The sequence below is a fragment of the Amblyomma mixtum genome, chromosome 10, assembly GCF_055824585.1.
Source record: "Amblyomma mixtum isolate Tamu chromosome 10, ASM5582458v1, whole genome shotgun sequence".
Taxonomy (NCBI): domain Eukaryota; kingdom Metazoa; phylum Arthropoda; class Arachnida; order Ixodida; family Ixodidae; genus Amblyomma; species Amblyomma mixtum.
This window is the reverse complement of record NC_143021.1, coordinates 165,590,140-165,615,448: the sequence shown is the minus strand read 5'-3', so window position 1 is coordinate 165,615,448 and position 25,309 is coordinate 165,590,140. Positions and strand designations below refer to the sequence as shown.

General features: G+C 47.2%; 2 protein-coding genes across 2 annotated transcripts in view; both read right to left on the bottom strand.

Moving 5' to 3' along the window:
• Positions 1-11,529, bottom strand: part of LOC149327635 (uncharacterized) — an 84,859-nt gene extending 73,330 nt beyond the window's left edge. The window contains exons 1-2 of the mRNA XM_089563712.1: positions 11,458-11,529; positions 8,905-9,053 (exon numbers count right to left, since the gene is read on the bottom strand). Coding sequence (XP_089419838.1) covers positions 8,905-9,053; positions 11,458-11,529 — 221 coding nt within the window. The remainder of the gene's footprint in view (positions 1-8,904; positions 9,054-11,457) is intronic.
• On the bottom strand, positions 2,379-3,026 carry LOC149327636 (uncharacterized). The gene has a single exon (XM_089563474.1). The coding sequence runs from the start codon at positions 3,018-3,020 to the stop codon at positions 2,379-2,381; it is 642 nt and encodes a 213-aa protein (XP_089419600.1). The 5' UTR covers positions 3,021-3,026.
• Positions 11,530-25,309: the final 13,780 nt, after the last annotated feature.

Below are 25,309 nucleotides of genomic sequence, written 5' to 3'. Positions count from 1 at the left end.
ACCAACTGCTCTAGCTATATCTGCTCATAAGGCGTCGACATGAGGTGTCCATGACAGGTTTTCATGGAACACGATTCCTAGGAATCGGATCGTTGATGTGTGTTGAATGGATACTCCCTGAAATTCTATTGGTAAGGGTGGAAAATGTGTTGGTCCTTTCGACCTAAACAATAAATATTTTGTTTTTGTCGTATTCAGTTGCATCCTATTTGAGTTTAACCATGTATTTAAATTTCTAAGCCAACTATTAGCTTCCGCGCATATTTCATGTATGTTATTTCCTGAGAAAAAGACGTTTGTATCGTCTGCGTACAAAACCATTTTTTTGTGCCCTTGAATGCTAACAATATCATTAATGTATAGCAGAAATAATACAGGTCCAATAATAGACCACTGGGGTACTCCATATTGAATAGTTTCCATCTCCGATTCGACTTTATTTATTATTGTGAATTGTGATCTGGAAGTTAAATAGCTCTTTATTAGAGCAAGTGCTACACCTCGGATCCCGTAATAGGGGAGTTTACGCAAAAGAAGTTCATGCTGTATGCAATCAAACGCCTTTCGGAAGTCTAAAAAGATACCTAGTGTGAACAGTTTCTTTTCTGTGTTATCAAGAATTTCTTCTTTAATTCCAAGAAGGGCTGTTTCCACCGAACTATTTTTGCAGAACCCATACTGCTCCTTCGTTATTATGTTGTGTGTACTTTGAAAACTGGTTATCCTATTGTTAATGATATGCTCTGCTATCTTAGAGAAGACAGAGAGGATTGATATAGGCCTGTAGTTATTTAAATCATCAAAAGATCCTCCTTTATGAATGGCTGTGACTCTTGCTAACTTCATTTTGCTAGGAAACTCGCCTGTTGTCATGATAAGGTTACAGATGTGGGCTAATGGGACTGCTACAATACCACTCACTGCTTTTAATGGTTTTGGCTTTATGTCGTCGGGGCCCGAAGCTGAATTATCTTTCATGGACAAAATTATTCCCTGCACTTCATATTGGTCTGTTAGGGCCAAGAAAAGAGTCGAGGAGCAGTTATTGGCAATATAATGTTCACAGGGTATGGCAAGGGGGACATCAGAAGAGGAACCTACTGTGAGAAAATGTTTGTTGAACAAGTTTGAGATCTCTTTATCAGAGGCACCAAGCTTATGAAAATTAATCTTCTTGGTGCTTGGTTTATTATTTACTAATTCTCTAAATGTCTCCCACATAAGTCTGAAATTGCTGGCAGTACTAAGGAATTTGTTTATATAGTACTCAGATTTAGCTTTCTTCATGTCCTTATTCAGTTTATTGCGTGCTTTTTTATAATCACGGAGATCATTTGCATCTCTAGTGTTTAAAAATATTTGGAAGAGGTTGTCACGAGATTTCATCCTCTCGTACAGTTCCATAGTTATCCATGGTTTCCGCAGTTTCCTGCGCTTTTTTTTAAGCTTGAGGGGGAAACACTGCTCGTAAAGGTACATAAATGATGATATGAACACATTGCAAGACTTATTGGGTTCAGTTTCTACTAATACGTCATTCCAATCAAAATTTGACACAAGGTGTACAAACTTTTCCACGTTCCGCTCAGAGTATATTCTTTGAAAAAGCTCTTCATTTGATCGAGTCGGTGGATTCCCAGGTAGAAAACAAAATATTGGGAAATGGTCACTAATATCTGATTTTAAAGCACCCGCTTTGGCATCCTCAAAATCAAAACTCGTGATACAGAGGTCAAGTGTCGTTTCCGTGGTTAATGTTACTCTTGTTGGTACACTGATTACATTGCAGCACATATATGCGTCTAAAATTTCTTTGAAATATTTGTACATTGGGTTGTCAGCGGATACATTGATGTTAAAATCACCAACCATAACAATTTGAAGATTTAGTTGAGAGCCTTTTTCTAGCAACCTTTCTGTAAAGGATAAAAATCTTTGAAATAAGCACATGGGGGTCTGTATACAACAGAAAACAATATATCTGAGCACTCTATGGCTATACATTCATGACTCTCATCTATTACCTTAAATTCAGAAACTATTTTATACTGCAAATCAGAGCGGACATATATACACACACCTCCGCCCCGCTTTTCTGAACGAGATGCTAAGACACAGTCGTATCCATCAAGTGGCAGATATTCCTCCTCGGATGAGAGCCATGTTTCAGTGAAACAAATAAAATCAAAAGAATGATTCATGGCAAACAGGAGTATCTGAATTTCATCAAACTTGTTACGTAAACTTCTCGCATTTAGGTGAAACGCCGACAGTTTACAGTTCTTACTTAACTGCGGAACATCTTGAGAAAACTCAGAAACTGAAAGCAACATTTCAAATTAGAATAGCCAAGGATTGCACTGCATCCAGCTATTACATCATGTGAGGCGGTCAAGGTCTTCCTTCTCGCGGATAGCAATCGCGCTTTCATCGCTTGCGCGCCTCACTAGGACTTCGCCGTTGACGTGCCATACAAACTTATAGCCTGAAACGACTGCCCATTCCTTTGCTGTGGTAAGGAGGTTGCGGGAGTGCCTGGTCATGTTCTCGCAGATATATGTGTTATCAGCTGCATCATTCAACTCCTTATTGTTTGACAGCCAGTTATCACGTATTTCTTGGGACTGAAACCGGACAATCACGCCGGGCGTCTTGCCTGCATTCGCACGTAGTCTGTGTACATTTGTGATGTCGTTTCGGGTCACCGGCGGCACTTTAAGTTTCAGTGCTACTTCGTTCACTTTCTTCAAAAGATCTTCGTTTTCGCTAGCGGGGATGCCATGTATTTCAAGGTTTAGGCGCCGGCTGCGGAATTCGAGATTATCTAGGTCTTGTTTGATTTGAGTCAAGTCTTTACTAGGGCACTCTTTCTCGAGTTCATTCACTCTTTTCGTGAGATCTTTTGTCAAGTTTTCTTGAGTAAGTAGCCTTGTCTGGAATTCGTCAAACTTATCTGACAGCATCTGCACTGAACTTTCCAAGCCTTCTACTTTGCTAGGCAATGCTAGGATTGCATCCATTTTTCGTTCCAATGAGATTAGGTGTTCCGCTATGGTTTTTTCAATTTTTTGTCGTTCAGCAGCTAACTCTGAGGTCTCATTTTTAGCCTTATCACCTTTACAAGTGCAACATTTCCATTTCCATGCCTTCTTTAGCTTTTTTTTCGCGTTGTATGTTTCTTCAGTTACATTGGAACATTCATCCAAATGAAAGAGAAATTTGCACTCACAGTATCCGAGTTGAATGTCATCCTCGTCAAATTCTCGTCTGCACGCACAACAACGCAACTGGGACATGGCTATCTAGAACAGACACTGTTTAACATAGGGACAACTTGTGGCAGCAGCGGCAGAGAGCAAGGTACTTAAGGCAAAAAAAGCCACCAACCTGCGAAATTGAGAGCAAAGCTCAGTTGCGTCCGTACTGCGCTGCCGCTGCTGCCAAATGACGGGCTACGCCCCTCGTTGATTATCAGTTGGCGGTGGCGTCGCTTGCAAGAAGGTGATGTCGCTCGCAATTTGGCCTTCACTTGTAACCGCTGGAGACAGGAGCGGATTGGCACAACAGTTGCGGTCCAGAGAATGGTGGTCCAGATTTTCTTCAGTTGAGGCGGAAGGGTTCCTTGCACAGGAGTACGTTCTGCAAAATTGAGAGCAAAGCTCAGTTGCGTCCGTACTGCGCTGCCGCTGCTGCCAAATGACGGGCTACGCCCCTCGTTGATTATCAATTGGCGGTGGCGTCGCTTGCAAGAAGGTGATGTCGCTCCCAATTTGGCCTTCACTTGTAACCGCTGGAGACAGGAGCGGATTGGCACAACAGTTGCGGTCCAGAGAATGGTGGTCCAGATTTTCTTCAGTTGAGGCGGAAGGGTTCCTTGCACAGGAGTACGTCCTGCAAAATTGAGAGCAAAGCTCAGTTGCGTCCGTACTGCGCTGCCGCTGCTGCCAAATGACGGGCTACGCCCCTCGTTGATTATCAGTTGGCGGTGGCGTCGCTTGCAAGAAGGTGATGTCGCTCCCAATTTGGCCTTCACTTGTAACCGCTGGAGACAGGAGCGGATTGGCACAACAGTTGCGGTCCAGAGAATGGTGGTCCAGATTTTCTTCAGTTGAGGCGGAAGGGTTCCTTGCACAGGAGTACGTCCTGCAAAATTGAGAGCAAAGCTCAGTTGCGTCCGTACTGCGCTGCCGCTGCTGCCAAAAAATATAAGTATCATTTTAATTTGTTGTTAATTATTTTAATTACTGTATTAGCGTAATTATCTTATAATTCGAATAAAGATAAATTTGTTTACTCTGATTACACCATCTTCTATTTCAATAAACCATTTAGTTTTTTTTTTAATTTGGCACCGTGATTGCTTTCTCGCCCTCTACTATATTCCCGTACAGCCTACTAAACTGTCCAAAGTCTCAATTTCTTTTGCTGACAACAAATTAATCTATGTCAATTGAACTCTTTATGGATTAATAATCACTCATTAAATACGCTTCAATTCATTTCAAACTTTATTTTAATCTTTCATTCCCTTGCCTAATATTCCACTATGTTGTCCTCCACGGCTATTTTCCCGTCCACGGTCTTTATCTACATCCGTGCTCTTTCGACATTTTTTTTTGCGTTTCTGGATCTAAATAAATAACTAATCATCCTATCGACATAATTTGTTTTGCGCAGCATCCTCACACCGGCCTCTATCGATCACAATCATACGTTTGATGCTGCCTCTTCTGAGAACGTCACAACTGCTGCGGACATGTTTTGCGGACACGTTCCTTGGCAAGCTTTACGAACGGGTTGTAACTTTAAGACTGCAAAATTACATGGAAGATAACGACTGTGTACCACACACCATGTTCGGCTTCAGAGCGAAGCTCTCGACGCAGGACATTCTCCACCAAATACAAGAAGATGTCCTGCGAAACGTACCTCGGACGGGAGAAAATGTCATAATGGCCCTGGACATCAAGGGGGCATTCGATAACGTCAGCCACGAAGCGATCCTTACGGGCCAAGACAACCTGGATTGCGGACGCAGAATCCACGGCTTCGTCAAAGCCTTCCTGTCCGATAGAACTGCCACCATCGGCATAGGAGACCTTCGATCGGACAAATTTCGCACTCCAAACAAGGGTACACTTCAAGGGTTAGTAATCTCACCCTTACTCTTCAACATAGCTATGATAGGCCTAGCTTGAAAACTAGAGAACACCGAAGGCATCAGGCATGCCATGTATGCTGAAGATATAACAGTCTGGACAAACACGGGCTGTCTCAGAGAGAAGGAAGAAAGGCTACAGCAAGCGGCCTCTTGTGGAGAGCAATACCTCGCAGAAAGAGGACTCGCATGCTCGACCGAGAAATCGGAACTGCTGAGAGTCTGGAGAGGCAAGCAAAACCGGACAGTCCAAACCAACGAGGACCTAAAACTCAACGTCTACCTAGAAGGGACGCCCATACCCGAAAAGACAACAATAAGAATTTTGGGCATGTGGGTTCAATCCAACCAGCGCAGAACTCACACTTTTACCCTACCGAAAGCAACAACGCTACAAGTCGCACGCATGATCACCCGCATCACCAACAGGCGACATGGCATGCATGAAGAGGACACACTAAAACTAGTCAGAAGCCTAGTAGTTAGTCGAATCACGTACAGCCTACCCTACCAGTGCCTCAACAAAAACGAAATACAACAAGCGGATGCACTGCTACGCAAAGCGTATAAGACAGCGCTCCGACTACCACGCAACACGTCTACAGAAAAACGCATGTCCCTGGGATTACATAACACCTTTGAGGAGCTACGAGAGGCGCAGCTTGAGTCGCAAAAACTCAGGCTGTTGCAAACAACGACTGGAAAAGCGCTCCTGCAGGCAATGCAGAAAGTTGGGCGAGTTGGTAATACATGTTGAACTTAGCAAAGCGCAATAAAAAGACAGGGACAAGAAGAAGAAGAAGCACGCAGGACAAACGCTTGTGTCCTGCGTGCTTCTTCTTCTTCTTGTCCCTGTCTTTTTATTGCGCTTTGCTAAGTTCAACATCCTGCAGAGGCTCGGATACCGCGAGCAGATGCGAGAAATGTCGAGGACGGCAGCGATCCCCGACGAGCTTCGCAAGACCCTCAAGGTAGCGTCAATACCAAAAAACATGGATCCCAATCTCCATCGAGGCAGAAGAGAAGCGAGGGCCGAATTCATCGAGAAAGCATACGCTCCTCAAGCCACGACCGTGTATGCAGACGCGTCTTGGAGAGGAGGAGATACCCAAATCGCTGTAGCGGCGGTGGTCCATTCGTCTTTAGGCGAAATGACCAGCGCGTCTCTCCAAGGCTGCACAGCTGCAGAGTCCGAGGAAGTAGCCCTTTCTCTAGCGGTGGCGGAGGGCTATAGAACCGGGCGGTCAATAACAATACTCACGGACTCTCAAACAGCCTGCCGAAATTACATGAATGGCAGGATAGGTCGTCACGCGCTCCGTATACTCCTCGCAGCGAGCGACAGAATTAAAAACCAGGAAGAACAAAACGACAAGATCCCACACAAAATTGTGTGGGTACCGGAGCACACGGGGGTGGCAGGGAACCGAGAGGCCGACATGATAGCTCGAGGATACATTACTTTCCGAGCATCCGACGAGACCGCGGAACTCGCGCCAGCACCCAGGGAATACTCGGCCATGCTACAAAACTATACAGGCAGAAGAATGCGATATCCCCCACCGCACAAATCTCTCAGCAGAGAGGAAGCTGTCACTTGGAGACAATTACAAACAGGCTCTTTCTCAAACCTACATATACAAAACAAAATGCGCCCTACGATATACACGGACAAATGTCCCTGGTGCGACGATCTATACCACATCACATGGGCCTGCCAAAACGTAGACGTGGTCCCCAAAATACAAAACCCGAGTGCGGAGCAGTGGGAGACTCTGCTGTCCAGCGACCGCTGTGAAGACCAACAAGGTCTGGCACAGCGAGCTCAACGGGCGGCAGTGGCCAGCGGAGCCCTGGACTGAGGGCAACCGACCACTGATTAGAGGCGGATGACTTCGGACAGAGAAGGCTCCTGGGGGTAGAACCAAGACGTCTCTGATGATGCCCCCATACCGCAGGAAAACCATTAGCGTAAATAAAGTTTTCCCTTCCTTCCTTGCGGACACGTTTTGACGACAGGTCCCCGCCGACAAAGTCTAGAAATGCTTTCGCATTAGTAATGCGTCATGAGGGCGCGGCAGGTCGCCGCGCATGTTATCATTCAAACTGCGCGTACATGAAACTAAAATCGGAAGTTTCTCTCCCAACCGCTTGGTGCGCTGCCCTCAATTGGGACCTCAATTGGGCAGTACAAGGGGATATGGGCTGGACATCGTTCGAAGAACGGGAAGCTAAGAGTAAAATACTATATGAAGAACGCCTGAGGAAATTGGACGATAACAGATGGGCAGCTAAGGTATTTAAATATTTATACAGAAAGAGCGTTGACTCACAGTGGCGGAAAAGAACTAGAAAACTAACCAGTAAGTATGCCGGTCATGAGGACGGAGAAAGAAAGAGCATTAAACGACAGGTTAAAAACGCGGAAGTTAAAAATTGGATGAATTCAATGGAAAATAAACATAGTGTAAAACTATATCGATACTGGAAAAGGCAGATCAGGAAAGAATATTTCTATGATAACTCAAGAGGCAGTGCCCTACTTTTTGAAGCTAGATAAGGGTGTCTTAGAACGCGCAGCTACAAAAAGAAATTTAACGCAGAAGATGACACATGTGCAGTGTATGGTAGATCTGTGGAAACAATTGAACAACTCATAATCAAATGTGATGGTATCCATCCGGATGTCGATGCAGGCACAGTCACTCTTTCTGACGCCCTAGGGTTTAAAGATAACAAAGGTCATGTAAATAAATCTGCAGTGGAAGTCAGCAAAAAGCGATTGGAGGATTGGTGGCTGAAAAGCAGAGATGTGGCATAAGGTTAGAATTGTAGGAAACCGTAGGTAAAGGTGATGGCGAATCTTAATGAGAATTGCCAACACAGTAAACAAAAAAAAATAATAAAGAAAGAAAAGCTGAGCATGGTGGCAATTGCCACCACCCCGTTTCAAAGGGGGCGCTCCTATCCATTCATCCATCCATCCATATCTATAAGCAGCGCGAACGCAAAACAGGCAGTAGAAGATAGTACACAGCGCTGAACGTTCGACTCAGTTACTGTTTATTTTAGGTTAGCGCAGAGCAACTCAATGAAGCCCTCAGCAGATACGCCACACTCATTTAGAAGGCCACCACACCGTGTCTATTCTATAAGGGCATCCTGAGGAATGGAATAAAATAGATCCTTTTTATCAATGGAGGAGCCATTGAACGACTTGCCATTGAAAGTCATTGAAAGGACGAGTTCTTGCCATTCCTCAGGATGCCCTCATAGAATGTGTTCGTGATATAACAGTAGCTTGGTTTGGGCTAGTTGGTAACAGTTCTTCGAAAACATAGCACAAAAAGGACACGGACGACACAGAAGTGGACAGGACAGGCGCTGTCCTGTCAACTTCTGTGTCGTCCGTGTCCTTTTTGCTCTGTGTGTTCGTGACGTGATCCATAGACACAGTGTGGTAGTCTTCCAAAATGAGTGTGGTGTATCTACGGATGGTTTCATTGAGTTGCTGCGCGCTTACCTAAAATCAACAGTAACTGAGCGGAACGATTCAGCACTCTGTAGTATCTTCTCCTTCCGGTTTTGCGTTCGTGCTGCTGATACATATGGATCGCAACCAACTAGCCCGGCAAATGGTGTTACTCGATTGGGCCGCTGGTTTCTACGGGAGTGTCCATTCGTTACGAATCTCTCTCTATGTGCTTCTGTCATGACCATGCCCTGCATCCAGTGGCCGCACTCACAGCTGCTGTCGGCCAGAAGAATCGCCCAAGACGTCTGCCCCAGCCACGATGGCGCGCTCACGAATCCGATCCATGAGGCCGACCTCTTCGCTGCGCTGCCAGTAGCCCCTGTCGGCGAACGCCGACGCTGCTGCCGACATGAACGCCGCCTGTGCACGTATGAGGGTATCGCACGCTGTTAGCCCTTAAGCCATAAAGTCTATAGACTGCCTATACACGAATCCTAGGGAACAGTCTATAGGCAATACAAATGTCATAGACAGTCCATAGAAAATCTGTAGATGTATGGCCATACACCTTTAGTAGACTTTTCTCTATAGACAGTCTTAGACTATGAATAGACAAAAATCAATGTCTATAGGAACTCAATAGGGTCAATAAGAAGTCTATAGATTGTCTATAGACCATTTTTATAAGAGAGAACCCCCTGCGGCGCGGACAGATCAGCTTCGTTGTCCGCTGCTTTAGATGACACGGCGATTGGCGCAGCCTTTCTCCCACCGTGTTATAGTGCCAGTCTATTTGGTGGTCTTAGATAGCCTCTTGAACAGCACTCCTTCGTTTCCAAACACAAAAGCGCTCGAGGTGTTTGGAGGCAAAAAAGAAATATAGTCTCTGTGTAAGTTATCCAGTGCAAACCAAAACAAAGCGGCAAAAAAGGCGCCATCTGAGAAGCCTGGAACAACTCACATGACATGGCGGGAGATTTGAACCACCGCTGACATGTGACCAATGCAGGAGTACTAATACACTTCTCCTCTTACAGCCGCCGCGGTGGTTCAGTGGTTAAGGTGCTCGGCTGCTGACACGAAAGACGCGGGTTCGATCCTGGCCGCGGCGGTTGAATTTCTTTGGAGGAGAAACTCTAGAGGCCTGTGTACTATGCGATGTCAGTGCACGTTAAAAAACCCCAGGTGGCCGAAATTTACGGAGCCCTCCACTACGGCGTCTCTCATAGCCTTAGTCGCTTTGGGATGTTAAGCCCCATAAACCAAACCAAACACTTCCCCTCTTCGTGGACCTTCACGACGATAACAACAAACAAGACGACCAAACTGAGTCGTAAAAATAAGCCGACACATCTTAGGTTGACTTAATTCCTGGAACATGTATTTCTTATACAAATGCGTCGCTTATAGTCAAGGGCGGTAGAACGAGTACCATTACCCCGACACACAATGAGCTAATCACACATCGGGAATAGGTATGTGTCCTCCTGCAGCCACTTGTGATGGAGCTGTAAGCTATGCGTGATGCTATGAAGGCTTTAAATTGCTTTGTGTGTGTGAGCAAAAGCCCATATTTAAACGGGCTGTTTTGCGGCTATTAGGCAACTCAAAACAGTTTGCAAAGACACTAAGGAACGCTCAATAGATACTTGCAATCGATAAATGAACAACGAAATGCATCCAGGTACATTAGACAGAAGTAAGGTGGAAAGTTGGGCGAGTTGAATCTTATTCATGATGAAGTTAGCGCAAAAAACGAGGACTAAAGTAGGAGAGACGACACAAAACGAGCGCTCGTGTTGTTTTCTCTCCTACTTTAGTCCTCGTTTTTGGCACTAACTTCATCATGGACATTAGACAGAACACAACAGAACGATGACAAGAGGGGAGCAGACGCTCTTACACACCAATCCCAAGCCGCGAATGCCTCTCCAGAGAGCTTGGCCCTTGATCTGCTCTCCGCTTTTCCCCCGTGCATGCACCCCCTCCCATAATTTAATGGGGTGGGTGGGTGTTTCTTAGAAGGATTACGGCCCGAGCCCCTTCGGTGGAATGCCAGTAGAGCTCTCAAGACGAAACGATGCCTAGCAGATGTGCTACATATCCCACGCCCGCCGCTGACGTGGATGTCCACTACCTGCTGTGGACGCGGCCAGGAAAAGGCTTGAAGAACAGAAAGGCTACAGGATGTTGGGCTAGCTACTAGGTAGGTAGACATCACCCTGAAGATGAAGCACAACGCTAAGAGCCGGAGCCTGCACAGGCTTCTGGATGAAATTAACCACAGCATCCTTCTGTATAATATTGGTTGGTTGTTTTATTGGGGTTGAACGTCCCAAAGCAACTCAGGCTATGAGGGACGCCGTAGTCAAGGGCTCCGGAAATTTCGACTAGCTGGGGTTCATTAACGTGCACTGACACCGCACAGCACACTGGCCTCTAGAATTTCGTCGTCATCAAAACTCAGCTGTCCCGGCCGGGATCGAAGCCGCGTCTTTCGGGACAGCCCCATCTTATGCCACATGGCAAGCCCTCGAAATAAAATAAAACACTTTACGAGCCGGTCCTTAAGGAGGGAAATTCAGGAACGGTACACTGTGAATGTTGTTCCAAACTGAGCAAACCTCTCACTCGGGGTGAGGATTAGAGACACGACCTCATTGGCGTACAAATTCTGTGAGGGTACTTTTGCGCTCAAACGGTGGTTTAACATCGCCTGTGCGCTCTGATGAGTGCCCACATCCCTGTACATCTGCTTTCGCGCCGGTGTGACTTACGCATGCAAGAGCCAAGGGAGCGCGATGCCTGTGCGTACCAAGCTCACCTGAAGGAGCCAGGTCCAGACGCGGGAAAGCGGGCGGCGGCCGCTGCGAAGCCCATTGCCCGCGGCCCCCATGTGCCCAGCTCTATTACGGCTGCAGCTCGGCTTGGCTCCAGATGTGGCGAATGGCGCAGGTAGTTCTAACGCAAGCACTAATCGCACGTTCCTGGCTGATGCAGCTTAGACACAGCGTGTACGCACAGAAAAAGTATAACGTATGTAACGACTGCAGTGGTGGCAGTCAGTACAACTTACATACGTTGGACCACCATACCTAACAAATCTGGACAAGAGCATTTTCTTGAGGGAAACAAATTATGATCGCAATTTTTTCTGTAATGTAAGACTTCACTACAACAATCAATATAACCGTAGAGCCCCTTAGGAGAGTCTTGCTTTTTTTTTCTACTGGATTTATTGCTATCGTCTAAAGCTTTCCACATTGGTTTTCTATAGGGATGTTGATGAGATCGATGGAAACAATTTAAAAGAATGATTTTGCTACATATCGAAGAATAGGTTAATACCTTCAGTGTTTTCCTAACAGTATCTTCCAATTTTCGAATGTTCAAAATTTTTGTTGGGGGATGTTGGAGATCGCACAGCCAACGAGGAAGACGAAAGACTGGCTCGCGGTCGTTCTCTTCTTTTTCTCGTGGCTTTTGTACGTCTATCCTCTGTGCCTCCAAAAGCGTCGGCAATATTATATCGACAACTTTCAAACTGTTTCGCCTCCTGTGAGGCAGGGAGGTTCAGACGATGCCCGACGCAATGCTTCCTTGCGCAACCGGGGATCATTTTTCTGCTGACGCCGAGCAGTTTGTCCAAAACGCCTAGCACGCTCGTCAGCTTGCACGAATTCACAAGACAGACTCGTGTCAGTACAACCTTCGGCACAGGCAAGACTTCTACCCTAAAAGTCCTAATGAAAGATATTCAGCAACTGAACTGCCTATCACAGTTGGCGAACGTAGGTAAAAACTATCAAGCATATCATATATCATATCATATCATATCATATCATATCATATTATATCATGAACAAATAACGGAATGCAAATGCTGTCGAACATAACCTGAAGACAGTTGAATATCCTGCCAACTAATGGTACAATACATCAGTATGTTAGAAACGTTAACGTGCTGCAGTACACTTGATTTATATTATCGCATTTGTATTCGGATGCATATTGTTACGCTACACACACATATATATATATATATATATATATATATATATATATATATATATATATATATATATATATATGTTTTGTACTTTTATAACTTTGTCTTTTCACATCTCAGTAAAGGCCGCAGCAACTTTTATGGTATATAAAACTTGTTGTTTATTGTTGTATTTATACGAGAATCATGCCGTGGCTGTCAATATGATCTGATTTTTTCCAGGCAGTTATCTTCACAAATTGTGTTGTTGCATTGTGTCTGCCCTTGCCATTATGTATTAGTAGGTGCGAGCTTGTGAAGCTGCCAACAAGGCAGCACTTTTTTTCTTGCCCTCTCATGTGCTTCAGTGCGTGGCATAAAGGAAATATAATGAAAATTCAATACAGGGACCAGGTTTCGGTGTGGACACCTGCTCGACGGAGGGGCTTGTCCGGAAAACTCATTCGTCGATATTTCGGTCCTGGTAAAGTCATGCGGTGCGTTAGCGACGGTAAAGACGCGGAGCTCAGGTACGAGGCACTCCCAGCCATTAAACCTATGTACATCATCATCAGCATCATCATCATCACTACCAGCGCAGTGAGGACGTCGACTGCCTCATCCAGAGTAATTCATGTTTTACGGATGAAGCCGCATTTGACATGGTGACCCCCCATGTTCTTCGAGCGTTTCTTGAGCGCTTATGTGCGCTAGTGTAAGCGTGCTTTTTTTTAAAAGGGAGGAATGCCAGGTGGTGTTCAGGTTGAAACGTGGACGCTGGTGGCGATGGGACACACGGACGTTAAAATTCGTCGGCTCCCCTTCCGAAGGAGGCGCTGCAAAGCCCTCGGGTCTATTTGTTGTCACCAACAACGTGACAGTACTGAGGGAATTTCCTAGAGACAAGTGCGTTTCGTTAAGATGTAGAGGGAGTTGCGAAACAACCTATCCAGTTTTTTGTACCAACGTAACTTCTATGTGGTTTTTTGCTAATATTAAAGAAAGCCCGCTAAGTATGAAAAAAGAAAGACGGATTGTGCTCTTGCGCTACCATATTGTAGCACTGCCAAGAGTGGGCTGAGTTAACAAAGCGTACTCGTTCACCGTCTCAAGTAAGCGGTCGATGCCACTCTCAGCATAGGCTTGAAAGCGCGTCAGCATATTCTTCCTGATCAAGGAAAGCGGCGTCGCGATCTGCGATAAGCGATAGGCAGGCCATCCACAGAAAATTCAGAGGAAGCTTCAAATGAGCCATTGCAAAGATATATAGCAAAAAAGGAGGGTGAGCAGTCGATTCGCCTATATCAAGGCAGCCTCCATTTGTTTTTTATTTCGCCCATCGACTGAGCGGCGGCCACTGAATTGGTCACGGTCAGCGCGCACGTTTCGTTCGTTCAAAACACGATTGGGAGAGTTGAAATATGATAGTGAAATTTTTTTTTATTCAAATTTCGTGAGCTTTCTTTCTGTGCCAGAAAAAAAAGGACCATGTAGCAGGTATATCGGTACAATAATGGGGATCGCTTCTTTGTGAAGCCCCTTTACAGCTTAATGAAACGCACGTGATTCTAATAGGGGTATTGGAAAATTTGCGCAATTAACTTTGGATAATTATCTAAAGCAGTGTTTAGGATTTATCGCAAATAGACAACAGCATGGAGACTGGATCACTTACTGTAAATCTCTGTGTGAATAGGAAAGCTACGAGAAAGAACAGACGTACAGCTGAAACTGGAAAAAAATTCTGGAGTACGTTTTTCGGGATATTCCCCTAATATCTTCGTCCTTTCGAAGGATGGCAGCCAAGAGAATATCTTACAGTGAACAGGCAAGTTGTTGCCTGTGCCACTCTCGAGCGTGTTGGAATGTTTGCGGAGACAGTCGTTAACGCATCTATCCTGTCTGTCCAATGTTGGAAGCTTAACGTGACAGTGGTATCTTGGACGACCGAGGTCACGGATGGATTCAGAAATGGAAATCTATGTTTTGTCGTGCATTTGCGCTTGGGATGGTCGTCTTCATTAACTTTCTTGCAAAGGCCTCCTAATTCGGTCGGCGGCGAAAAGCCTACCCGAACTACGAGTTTTCCGGTATTTCTTCTTGCGTATCTGGCTCACTTCGCGGAGTTACGGAATGACCACTCTTCTGGACCGATCCGTGTGGCTGTTAGTGCGATGGGTTTCGCGCAGCTTTCGCAGTAATTTTCCTGCCATGCTTGTGAGCAGCTACTTGGGAACCCCGCTTGAGTAAAGCGTTTGCCTTTCACCTGGAAGGTGTTCGGGACACAATGGCCCCACTGTCTTTGAAGCGCTTTCGTTAGAGCTGATGTTGCAATGCTGCGTTTCAGCAGCTTCAAGTGCGCTGTTGAGCAGGGTAGGAGGCGCTTCATCGAGCGTGGTGCGTACTTCCAGCAGATGTGATTTCATAATACTGTGAGGGCCATGCTGCTGGTGTGTGCTGGTTGTCCTCAGGTTAATGAGAGGCCTGCCAGTTTGCACCTTAGCAGGCGTCGTGAGCTGGTTGCCGGCGGTTGGTTTGAATAAGACGAGGTAGTAGTCACAATCCGTAATTGCCTCGGCGCTTGAGGGTATGGAGAATAAATAATAATTAACTAAATAAATAAATACGTCTTAATCTTTACGGCCCTGTAGTATTCCATTTGCGACAAAATTCTCCTGTCATATTGGGCTAGCAACCGGTCGTTCAGTATCGCTGCTAGCCCTATTCAGACGCCGTCCTTTTGCTTGTAAAGAGTGCCTTCAAAGCAGGCTGCAGAACACTGAAGGTAGAACCGCAGCAGGTGTTGCAGGTGATGCTGTTTTTTTGCGTCATTAACGGCTTCCAGGAGTGCTCGTTGTGGTAGAGAGTAGTATAGACCCTTAATGTCAATTGAGAAGGCATCCAATCCTTGAAGGTGCTCTTGCTGTAGGTGACGGGATACCTATTCAGTGTTTCCGACAAGGAAGAGATCAGTCACAAAGAACGGAGACCCTTCTTTGTGGGCCGTTGCCGAGAAGAAGCCATTCGAGGTGAGGCCTTTGCAGTTCTTGATATTTGACGCCAACTCTTCCAAACCCGTCTTTTGTTGCCACAGCGCTTCAGCTTCTGTCTCTTCACTTGAGTTCCTCGAAATTTTGTAGCAGTGCCTGCTTGGCTTTTTGAAATACGTTCCATTGGCTACTGGGATGAACCCGCTTCCTTGTCTGGCACCAGCTTTGACTCACTCTCTCGCAGCATATAAACAACTTTGGTGGTGCTGATTTCAAAAAATAACAGCGCGACTTTTGACAGGGACGAAACGAAAGACACACGAGAGCAGGCGCTGACTAGCAACAAAAATTTTACTGTTTGGAGCAAGGAAATATGTACAATGCTCCAAACAACAAGAAAAAAACATAGTTACAATTCTCTCTTCTTCATAAGCATGAACACCCGGAAACAAGGGTGCATGATGACGCCATCATCGCTTCCCTGTGGCCATAAACCCTAATTCTTTTCCTGAGGTTGCTAAGGAATGGCTGGTAAGGCATGCGTCCTTGGACCATGCGATAGGAGCAGCTTCAATAATTTTACGCGTCATCTTGTTCCTTTCCCTCCTCACTATCTTTGTGTGAAGCGTGGGTGGCACGGTTTAGTTTCGCAATCTCTGCAATGTGTGCTGAGATGCCCTGCGAGAGAATGCGACGCTAAGCCTTGCCACGCGGCTGAAAATATATTTGTGTTGTTATTAAATAGATTGAAGAGGCCGCTGCACTCTGTTTTGAAATTGATATTCGGTATCTCGCTGAAGATGTTCCGTTCCTTCTGTATTGGATTGCAGCTTATGAACGTGATTCATATTAGAAAGGGCGAGAAAAAGAAAGAAGGAGAAAAGTGCTCTGTACGCACCGCCGGTTTATCAACATGACAGTAGACGTCATGCCTCGCCTTTCCATCTCTCGTTCCCCTCCCTCCTTTCGTTTCCTGGGCTTTAAAAGGCAAGAAATAAGCGGCGCGGGGGCCTTTTGGCTGGCATAGCATCTTGCTGCAATAAGTGCCCGCTTCTCTCGGACGCTTACTACACCTTCAGTATGAGGTCTTTTGGCGCAAGAAATATGCCTTGCTTCCGTTCCTCGTCCGCGGTACTCAGGAGGAGGTTCAGCGAGAACCAGAGATTAACAATCAGCTTGAAGGCAAGGTCGAAAAGCGCTTCAGCTGGGCCGAGTTTATCGCTGGGATCCTCCAGCCAGAGGCTGACTTTAGGAAAGGGCTAAGCAAGTACATGCCGATCTGCAGAAAAGGTCTTGAGGGGTGTTCAGTGGAGTTCAGAAATGCTGCTAGTCGGGCGGGATGGGTCTTTCGTCGTTGAAAGTCTCGGTAGGTTTTCACAAAATGTGCGACATCGGCAGAGAGTCGTGGCCAGTATAACTTGTCTTGAATGCGGCGGAGGGTGCGAGAAAACCCGAGATGTCCAGCTATCGACTCGTCGTGTGAAGTCTAAAGAACTTCTTCGCGCAGACTTACAGGTACAATAAGGAGGTAGGCTGTTTGTTCGCAGCGAAGTTCTTCACGAGGACAACATTCTGTACAAAGAACGAAGACAATCCTCGCTTGAATAAGGCGGGGTGTGAACAAACACTGCCTTCCAAGTACACGATGAGGCGTTTTAGGTCGGGGTCCGAGTGTTGGTCATGTGAAAACGAACTGGAGCTGATGGGTCGGAGGAAGGCGTCCTCATCGTCGTCCGGCGGTGGTGCATCTACGGGGGCTCGAACAGACAGTCAGTGTCAGAGTGCTTGCGTCCGGACTTTTAAATGACGGTGACGTCAAACTCCCGGAGGCGCAGGCTCTATGCAGTGAGGCGGCCGGAGTGTTCCTTCAAACTGGCAAACCAGCACAGCGCGTGGTTATCGCTGACCACCTTGAATGGTCGTCCGTACAGGTAGGGGCGGAATTTCGACGTAGCCCAGATGATGGCGAGGCACTCCTTCTCAGTTACCAAATGGTTAGCCTCGGCCTAGGAGAGTGAACGGCTAGCGCATGCGACTACCTTCTCCAGTCCGCCAGTCTTCTGAACGAGGACGGCGCCTAGGCCCACGCTGCTTGCGTCGGTATGAATTTTAGTCTCACCGTTTTTATCAAAGTGCGCGAGGATCGGTGGGGACTAAACAACGCTTAAGTTGCTTGAATGCTTCCACTTTTGGCGCTTCCCATTTAAATGGCACGTCTGCCTGTGTCAGGTGGATTAGAGACTCGGCGATGCGGGAAAAGTTCTTGACAAATCATTGGTAACGCGCGCACAGTGCGAGGAATCTGCGCACCGGTTTCTTGTCCGGCGGTAGATATGGTGCAATAACAGCTGTTTTCTGCCGGTCTGGGCGTACTCCCTCCTTGCTAAAGATGTGGACTGGAAACAGCAGCTTTCCATAGTCAAATTGGCCCTTCTCTGCTTTAAAATTTATGGCAGACGGCTTGATTGCGTCAAAGTACTGTCGAAGCCTCTTTAGGTGTTCTTCAATCTTCGGGGCGAAGACAACGACGTCATCTAAATATACCAGACAAATATGCAACTTCAAGCCTGCCAGAACTCCATCCATTACTCGCTGAAACGTCGCTGGTGCGGAACAGACAACCAAATCGCATGACCATGAACCCGAAGAGGCCATCCGGAGTGATGAGTGGGGTCTTCTCGCAATCTCTTTCATCGCCCTCAATTTGCCAGTAGCCGATCTTGAGGTCCATTGATGAGAAATACTTCGCGTTGCAGAGCCGGTCCACTGTATCATCGATGCAGAGGAGGGGGTAGACTTCGTTTTTCGTTATGTTGTTCAAGCGGTGGTAATCAACGCCGAATCGAATTGCGCCGTCTTTCCTTCTCATTTGGACAACCGGTGCCACTCAGGGGCTGTTTGAAGGTGTGATGACGTCGTCGCAAAGCATTTCTTTCAATTGGTCCCGGATTACTCGTCGTTATTGAGGCGACACACAGTGGAGGCTTTGGCGGTGAGGACGGACACGCTGTTCGTTATAATGCCATGCTTGGCAATCAGCGTATGTCCGGCCTTCGGCGACGACGAGAAACACTCGCTGCAGGTCCAAGCAGATTGTGAATCTGGTCTTGTCTGTTCCGGGGCAGGGCTGGGCTGATGCCCAAAGTGGCGAGTTCTCTTGGTCAGGCGAATCTTGTGTGGAAGGGTCGCGGAGGGCGAATGAGTCTCGTACGTCGGATATTTTGTTGAAGAAGCAATCGTCGTTCCTCTGTGAACGTGCCGGCATTCTTCGCTGCAGTTAGTCAGCAGTACTTCCGCTTGGCCATTGCGAAAATGCTCGATGCCTCTTGAGACTCCGATTCCTCGGTCGAGAGGCGATTGCCTCTTCCCCTCGATGATCGATGCAGTGTTATTCGCTCCCTTGGCGCCTACGGTGATGACGCTTGAGCGGGGTGGGATGCTTACTTGTTCCTCCAGGACATTCAGGACAATTTAATGTTCCCTAGTTCTCATCGAAGGGATGGCCTCGTCCGTCGAAAGTGTGACCAGCTTGGATTGCAGGTAGCATATCGCCTGATTCTCATGAAGCAAATCCATTCCCAATGTCGCTTCGCGGGAACATTACTGTAGGCCGACGAATGTCGCAGGATGTGTGTCCATTGGCTGTCACTCGCGTTGTACATCGTCCTGATGGCGCAATGAGGTGGTCCCCGGCGGTGCGAGGTTGTGGGCTGCCCCAAGCGGTCGTTACTTTCCTCAGATGTACAGCGAATGTTCCAGTCAGCACCGAGTAATCGGCTTCTGTGTCGACGGTATTCCGGCCGTCGATAGCAACTTCTGTGTCAGATATCCTTGCTCGTGCGTCGCACATCGCCTCGGCGTCGGTTCACGGCTTTGTCGTGTATGGGAATCATGGGTAGGGCATGTCATCGAAACTTTTCTGGTAGGCGGCATCGTTTTGGAGACGGTTCACGTCGTGCTGGCGGTTGTCATTGTATGCGGCGGCGGCGTGTCGAGGGTGGCATCTTCCTGCAGCGTGGTCGTTGGAAGATGTTCGGCGTTTCGCTCGTGAGCAACCTCACCTCCAGAGGTTGCTGTCTTTAGATTCCCGTACGGGTGTGGGCGACCTACCTCGTACCGCGGCTGCATAGCTGCGGCGTGGCGACGCAAAATGCGAGGCTGACGGCGATGGTGAGCACGAAAGGCGGTTCGGCGCATACTCGTCTCGATGTAGGTACTCGTCAATTTTCAGCGGACTTGGCCCGAGCGCAGTCATGGCGCGTCAAAGGCGAAGCCATGAAGATTGATACGGCGGCACAGGCAGTGGCTAAAAATATGAACGGCTTCACCGCAATGGAAGAACAGCGGGTGGTTGTCGGATGTGCTCCAGGCATCGCATTTCCTGGGGCTTGAGCATCGTTCTCAGGTTGGGCGGGCGGGGCACGGGGGCGGCATTCGGAAACAGCTGGCTCACGTCGAAGAGGCGGACTTCGGCTGAGTCGTTGGGGCTGTTGACTGCGTACTGCAGCGGCGTGGGTCAAGGCTGGAGCTTCAGCTGGAGGCGAAGATGACGGGGAGCCAAGCGCATGCTGCACTTCTTCGCGGACGATTTCTTCAAGTGTCGTAACTTGAGGTTGGTTGGAAGATGGTAACAGACGACGCAGCTCTTCCTGTAGAATTTTGCGGATGACATTCCTCAGGTTGCCTCCGAATGCTGCGCCATCCTAGAAAGTTGTTGAGGTCACTTTCAGCTGTAGATTGGGGTGGCAGGCTCGTGCTTCCAAAGTTTTCTCAACGGTGGCCGGTTCGCTGGTGAATTCAGCGACAGTCTTGGGTGGATTGTGGGTCAGACCAACGAAAAGTGCCTCTTTAGCACTACGCATCAGAGGCTCCACATTCTTTTCGTCTGTCATGTCAGGATGGACCCGTCGGAAACGGCGCTACATGTCTCCTACTATGCGGTCATCGTCTCATTTGGTGCTGGATGCGTGACTGTAGAAGCAGCCCAGCTTTCACTTTCCTGACAATGCTTCTGAATGCCTTCAGGAACTCCCGCTGGAATGATTCCCACGTCGCTAGAGAAGCTTCGTGGTTTTGGAACCTAGTTCTCGCTTCCAAGGCAAACAAAACGTGGCTTACTTTAGTCTCTTCATCCCAACTGTTGAATACGGCGACACGGTCAAACTGTTGCAGCCATTCTTCAGGACTCTCGGCAGGTGAACATTTGAACGTGGGCGGCAGTCGGGGGCGGTTTGGCAGTCATGGCTGACGTTGGCCTTGAGCAGTCCTTTGCTTGCGTGCGGTCCGGTAGTAGTCCGTATTCAGGATAACGCCTCTGGAGACGACTGTTGTTTCGCACTTCGTCTTCGGTTGAGACGGCTTCTGCGGCTCTCACATGATCTGCTTCTTCGAGATGGTTTGGGCTGATTTGGTGGCTCCCAGGGAGAGAGGGCGACAGGGTCATCCGTTTGCACCGTTACCAGATGTCACGTAGTGGTGACTGCAGTCTGGAGAGGAGGAATTCAGCGAAAATGGCTTCCGAATAAAACTCGTTACTTCGACGGGCTTGCGCCTGCAATGGACTGAATGAGTCGGCGGCGGCTTAGCAACAAGCGTGCTCGGCGGTTGAAGAACAGAGTGCCCCCCCCCCCCCCCCCTCGCTCTCGGCCGTGCTCAGTTGAAAGCTGACAGCGAACTTTCGAGATAAAACGTGCAAAGTTACGAGAAAATCCTGGAACAACGTAGATTCGGCTCCATCTGGATGCGATCACTCGAGGTAAATCTGGTCGCGTCTTCCATCACAAAGATAAAGCGGCATTCCGGAAGCTTTGAAGAACGTAGAAACAAACATTACAATGCTTCGCGGCACTATTAGCCCAACATCAATGTGTTGCTCGAAAAATAATTTCATTTTTTAAAGTCACTGGCAATACACTTTGTCCATCTTGCCTCTCTCATTGTCGGCTTATTCATGCTGGCTGCGCTTAGCCTGGTAGCCTTCCTGGGGAACACATTTCCTTCACTTAAGCACGGTTGATAGTCCAGCTGTAGTAAGTGTGCCCGCTTTTCTCCTCCTTCGTTTGACTGGTTCCCTCTTATGTTCGTAACAGCTGCACCAGATTTCGACTCTGCCATATAATTTATTTCGGCAAAGTGAGGTTAGACATGGGAATTCTCTTTCTCCCCCAGTTTTTTCTGGCCATTGTCAATATAATGGATGGAAAACTTGAGCAGTTAAATATCTATATCGTGTGTTTGACGAATTGTATTGATGCACCATAGGCCAAATGAGTCAACTATGGTAAAGATGTGTAATAATAATAATAGAATAAAACATTCTTTATTATGTCTAATAATATTATTTTTATTGTGACGACGTCTTGTGGTACATACAGACTCGGGCCTGTCAAAGCCAAGAGGGGGATAGCTGGATTAGGCCCGTCAACATCGGCCAGCGAAAATTCAAAGCAATTAAATTATCATAAGTGTACGTACACTGAAAATCAAATACTAAAGAAAATAGACAGAAAAAAAGAAAACACTATAGAAATCAGTTAACCTCTTCCTCATTTGGTCTCAAAACGTCACAGATATCAACATCCGCTTTAAGCAGGGTGTGTTGCTGCGCAAGTTGGTTTGACATCCTGAACATTCTAGCGCTGACAGACGAGGGACGAAGGAAGGACGAGGCACAGAGTGCCCAGTGTGTCTCGTATTTCTTTCGTCCCTCATCTGTCAGCGCTACAATGTTCAGGATCCGTTTTCAGTCCGTTTCAGAAGCAGCGGGCAAAGCGTGATCAGGAAGGCTGTTCAATATTGTAAGGACATACACACCTCGCCTTGCTTTGACGCCTCTGGTTGATGAATTAATCAATTTATTTATTATTGATACCCTCCGGGCCAAAGGCATTTCAGAGGGGAGTGGTCACAAATTATAGAAAGAACAAAAACAAAAATTCAACATACAAGCGTCGTGTTCCTGGTTATAGTATTCAGTGAAAGAAGTAATCATAACTTGTAGCGCAAGATAAGAGAACAAACAAAGGTAACTAAAGTAAACAAAGGAAATGGAAAATAATAAGTACATTTGTTGTGAGCCTTAGTATACAATGTTAGCTAAACTGTTACGGAAGCGCAAGTTGTCTTTCTCCGCAGGGGGGCGTCTGCAGCATGCAGACGTTGGTGAGTGGCGACACCACGTGGTATCCCGAGCATCCGCAGGGACATCCCCGCAAGGGGATGATGGTGAACAATGCGTCACCACGGACCCGAGCATCCGCGCTTAGCCGTGCGTGGCATCGCCGTGTCCGGGGAAAAGGGGATCCTGGTGGTTAAGCCAATGCCGAGCGTTTGGACCCTTAAGGCACCTCGGCGGAGGCAACACACCACTTTGGCCCCAGCTTCCTGTAGACGGCACCTCCGGCCTGACCCGACCGGGGGAAATCGGCAGTCGCCTTTTCCTGTCCTCCCCTTCATCTTTCACTTTCCTATTTTCTTTCTCGAAACTTTGCTGTCCCCTCCTCTCTTATTGGCTTTTTCCTTTTTTCAGGCGGCGAGGGTTAACCTTGTGTGGCGAACTACCCTGTGTTACGTCATATTGAGTTATAGTTGGGGTGTACAGCTGGCGTGGGCAGGGCTTGCTTTCAAGTTTCTGCCCCGTCCCCTCGTAGGGCTCCATGGTGGGTGGCTGGCACCACGGCCGAAAAACACATAGATTTTATGGCTCCCCCTGAAAATGATCGCCCTCAGAAAAGAGGGCGGACCGAAGAAACTGCTCAGCTCATAACCAAAAAACAGGAAACGTTCCCGAAGCATCATGTGATACATAGCGATGAAGCAGAAATGCCAGCCAGGAAAATCTCCCCGTTCATAGTCTCTAAATCTCTGACTGAAGCCCTGGGCCTTGGCTACAAGGTGACAAAACTAGCCAGCGGCGACATCCTCCTCCAGATCCTGACCAAACACAGTATTCAAAACTTCCAGATGTAAAAAACTTTGGAAACATTGCTGTCTCTGTTAGTGCTCATCGATCGCTGAACACAGTCAAAGGTGCCATTTCAGAATACGATTCCTTGAATCTCACCGAGGAAGAAATGCTGGAGGGCCTTAAAGAACAAAACGTAACTGAAGTCCGAAGAATAAACATCCGTAAAGATAATAAAGAAATACCCACGAAGCATATAGTCATCACTTTTGCCTCTAGCCAGCTCCCAGAATCCATAGAAGTAGGATATTTGAAAGTAACAGTACGACCCTTGGTCCCAAATCCTCGTCGATGCTTCAAATGTCAGAAATTTGGTCATGCCTCTCAGAGTTGTCGCGGCCGCAAAACCTGTGCCAAATGTTCATCACACGATCATGAGTCTGAAAATTGCAATGCAGCACCGCAGTGCGCTAACTGTGAAGGGGATCAACACGCGTACTCGAGGTCGTGTCCGACCTGGAAAAAGGAAAGGAAATAATAACCATCAAAACAAAAGAAAACATAACTTCCAAAGAAGCAAGTCAACGATTCAGTCAAAAACAAGGCACATTCCTCTTCACAGCAAGAACAAATTTCGCCGATGTGGTGCGACGGGGCGGGGCATCACACCAGGCTTCGGCACCTGCACAGGCCACACGCAGTGAGCCTGAGCAGGGCCATCCGAGCCCCGGGCAGACGCAGCGAAAGCTGCTGCTCTGCCACTTTCGGACAAGGGCCCGCCGGCCTCCGGGTCGGCCGCCCGCAAGACTTTAGTCGGGAGCGGCCTGCAAACCGCACACCCGTGGGTTCTCCGCGGACCTCCAGAGCCTCTATCGAGGCGATAGACACAACGCTAAACTCGCCCCCGCTTCAGCGGCGGCGCAGCTCTCTTGAGCGAAAAAGAAAATATAAGAGCCCAATAATGGCACCCCCAAAACCAGTATCGTAACATTACGACATTCCCAAAAATCATCGAACATGGCGTTCCTTATACATTGCAAACTGTCGTGGAGTATTAAATAATTATTGTGACATAAAAGAACTTCTAAACACACTTTCCCCTGTGGCTTTATGCCTACAGGAGACAAACTTAGGTCCCAAACAACAGAATATCCTAAACAAGTATCAATCTTTCGGGGCGACCGAGAGCAAGCTCATAGGCTCTCAAGAGGTGTTGCTATTATTGTGCAGAGTGGTGTTGCAACCCGTGAAATCAAGATTAAAACCAAATATGAAGCTGTTGCAGTCACCGTCCTCCATTTTAAAACCATCACCATATGCTCGGTATATCTACAGCCACATCTATCAGTAACACTGCATGACTTAGAAACACTTTTACAACAGCTACCAGAGCCGTATCTGGTAGTCGGTGATTTTAATGCCCACTCCTCTTATTGCGGCAGTGAACAAACAGATACTAGAGATCGTATTTTAGAACATTTTATTCTATGCAACAGTTTCTGCTTACTCAATACAGGGAAACAAACGTATTGCAGTCCCAGCACTAGATAAATGAGCTGTTTAGACCTGTCTTTTAGTTCGCCCTGTATATTTAATGATTTTAAATGGGATGTTTTAGACAATCCATATGGAAGCGACCACCTACCATTTATCATTAACATGTCATCACCACCATCAGTAACCCTGACAAAACCACGCCGCTAGAAGCTTCATTTAGCCGACTGAGAACTTTTCCGAGCTGAGGCCAGCCTCGATAAAATATCCACACAGTATTCTAGCATAGCTGTCATGCAGG

Excerpts from the sequence above, each read along its gene's own strand:
- LOC149327636 (XM_089563474.1), bottom strand. The coding sequence starts at position 3,020 with ATGGATGCAATCCTAGCATTGCCTAGCAAAGTAGAAGGCTTGGAAAGT.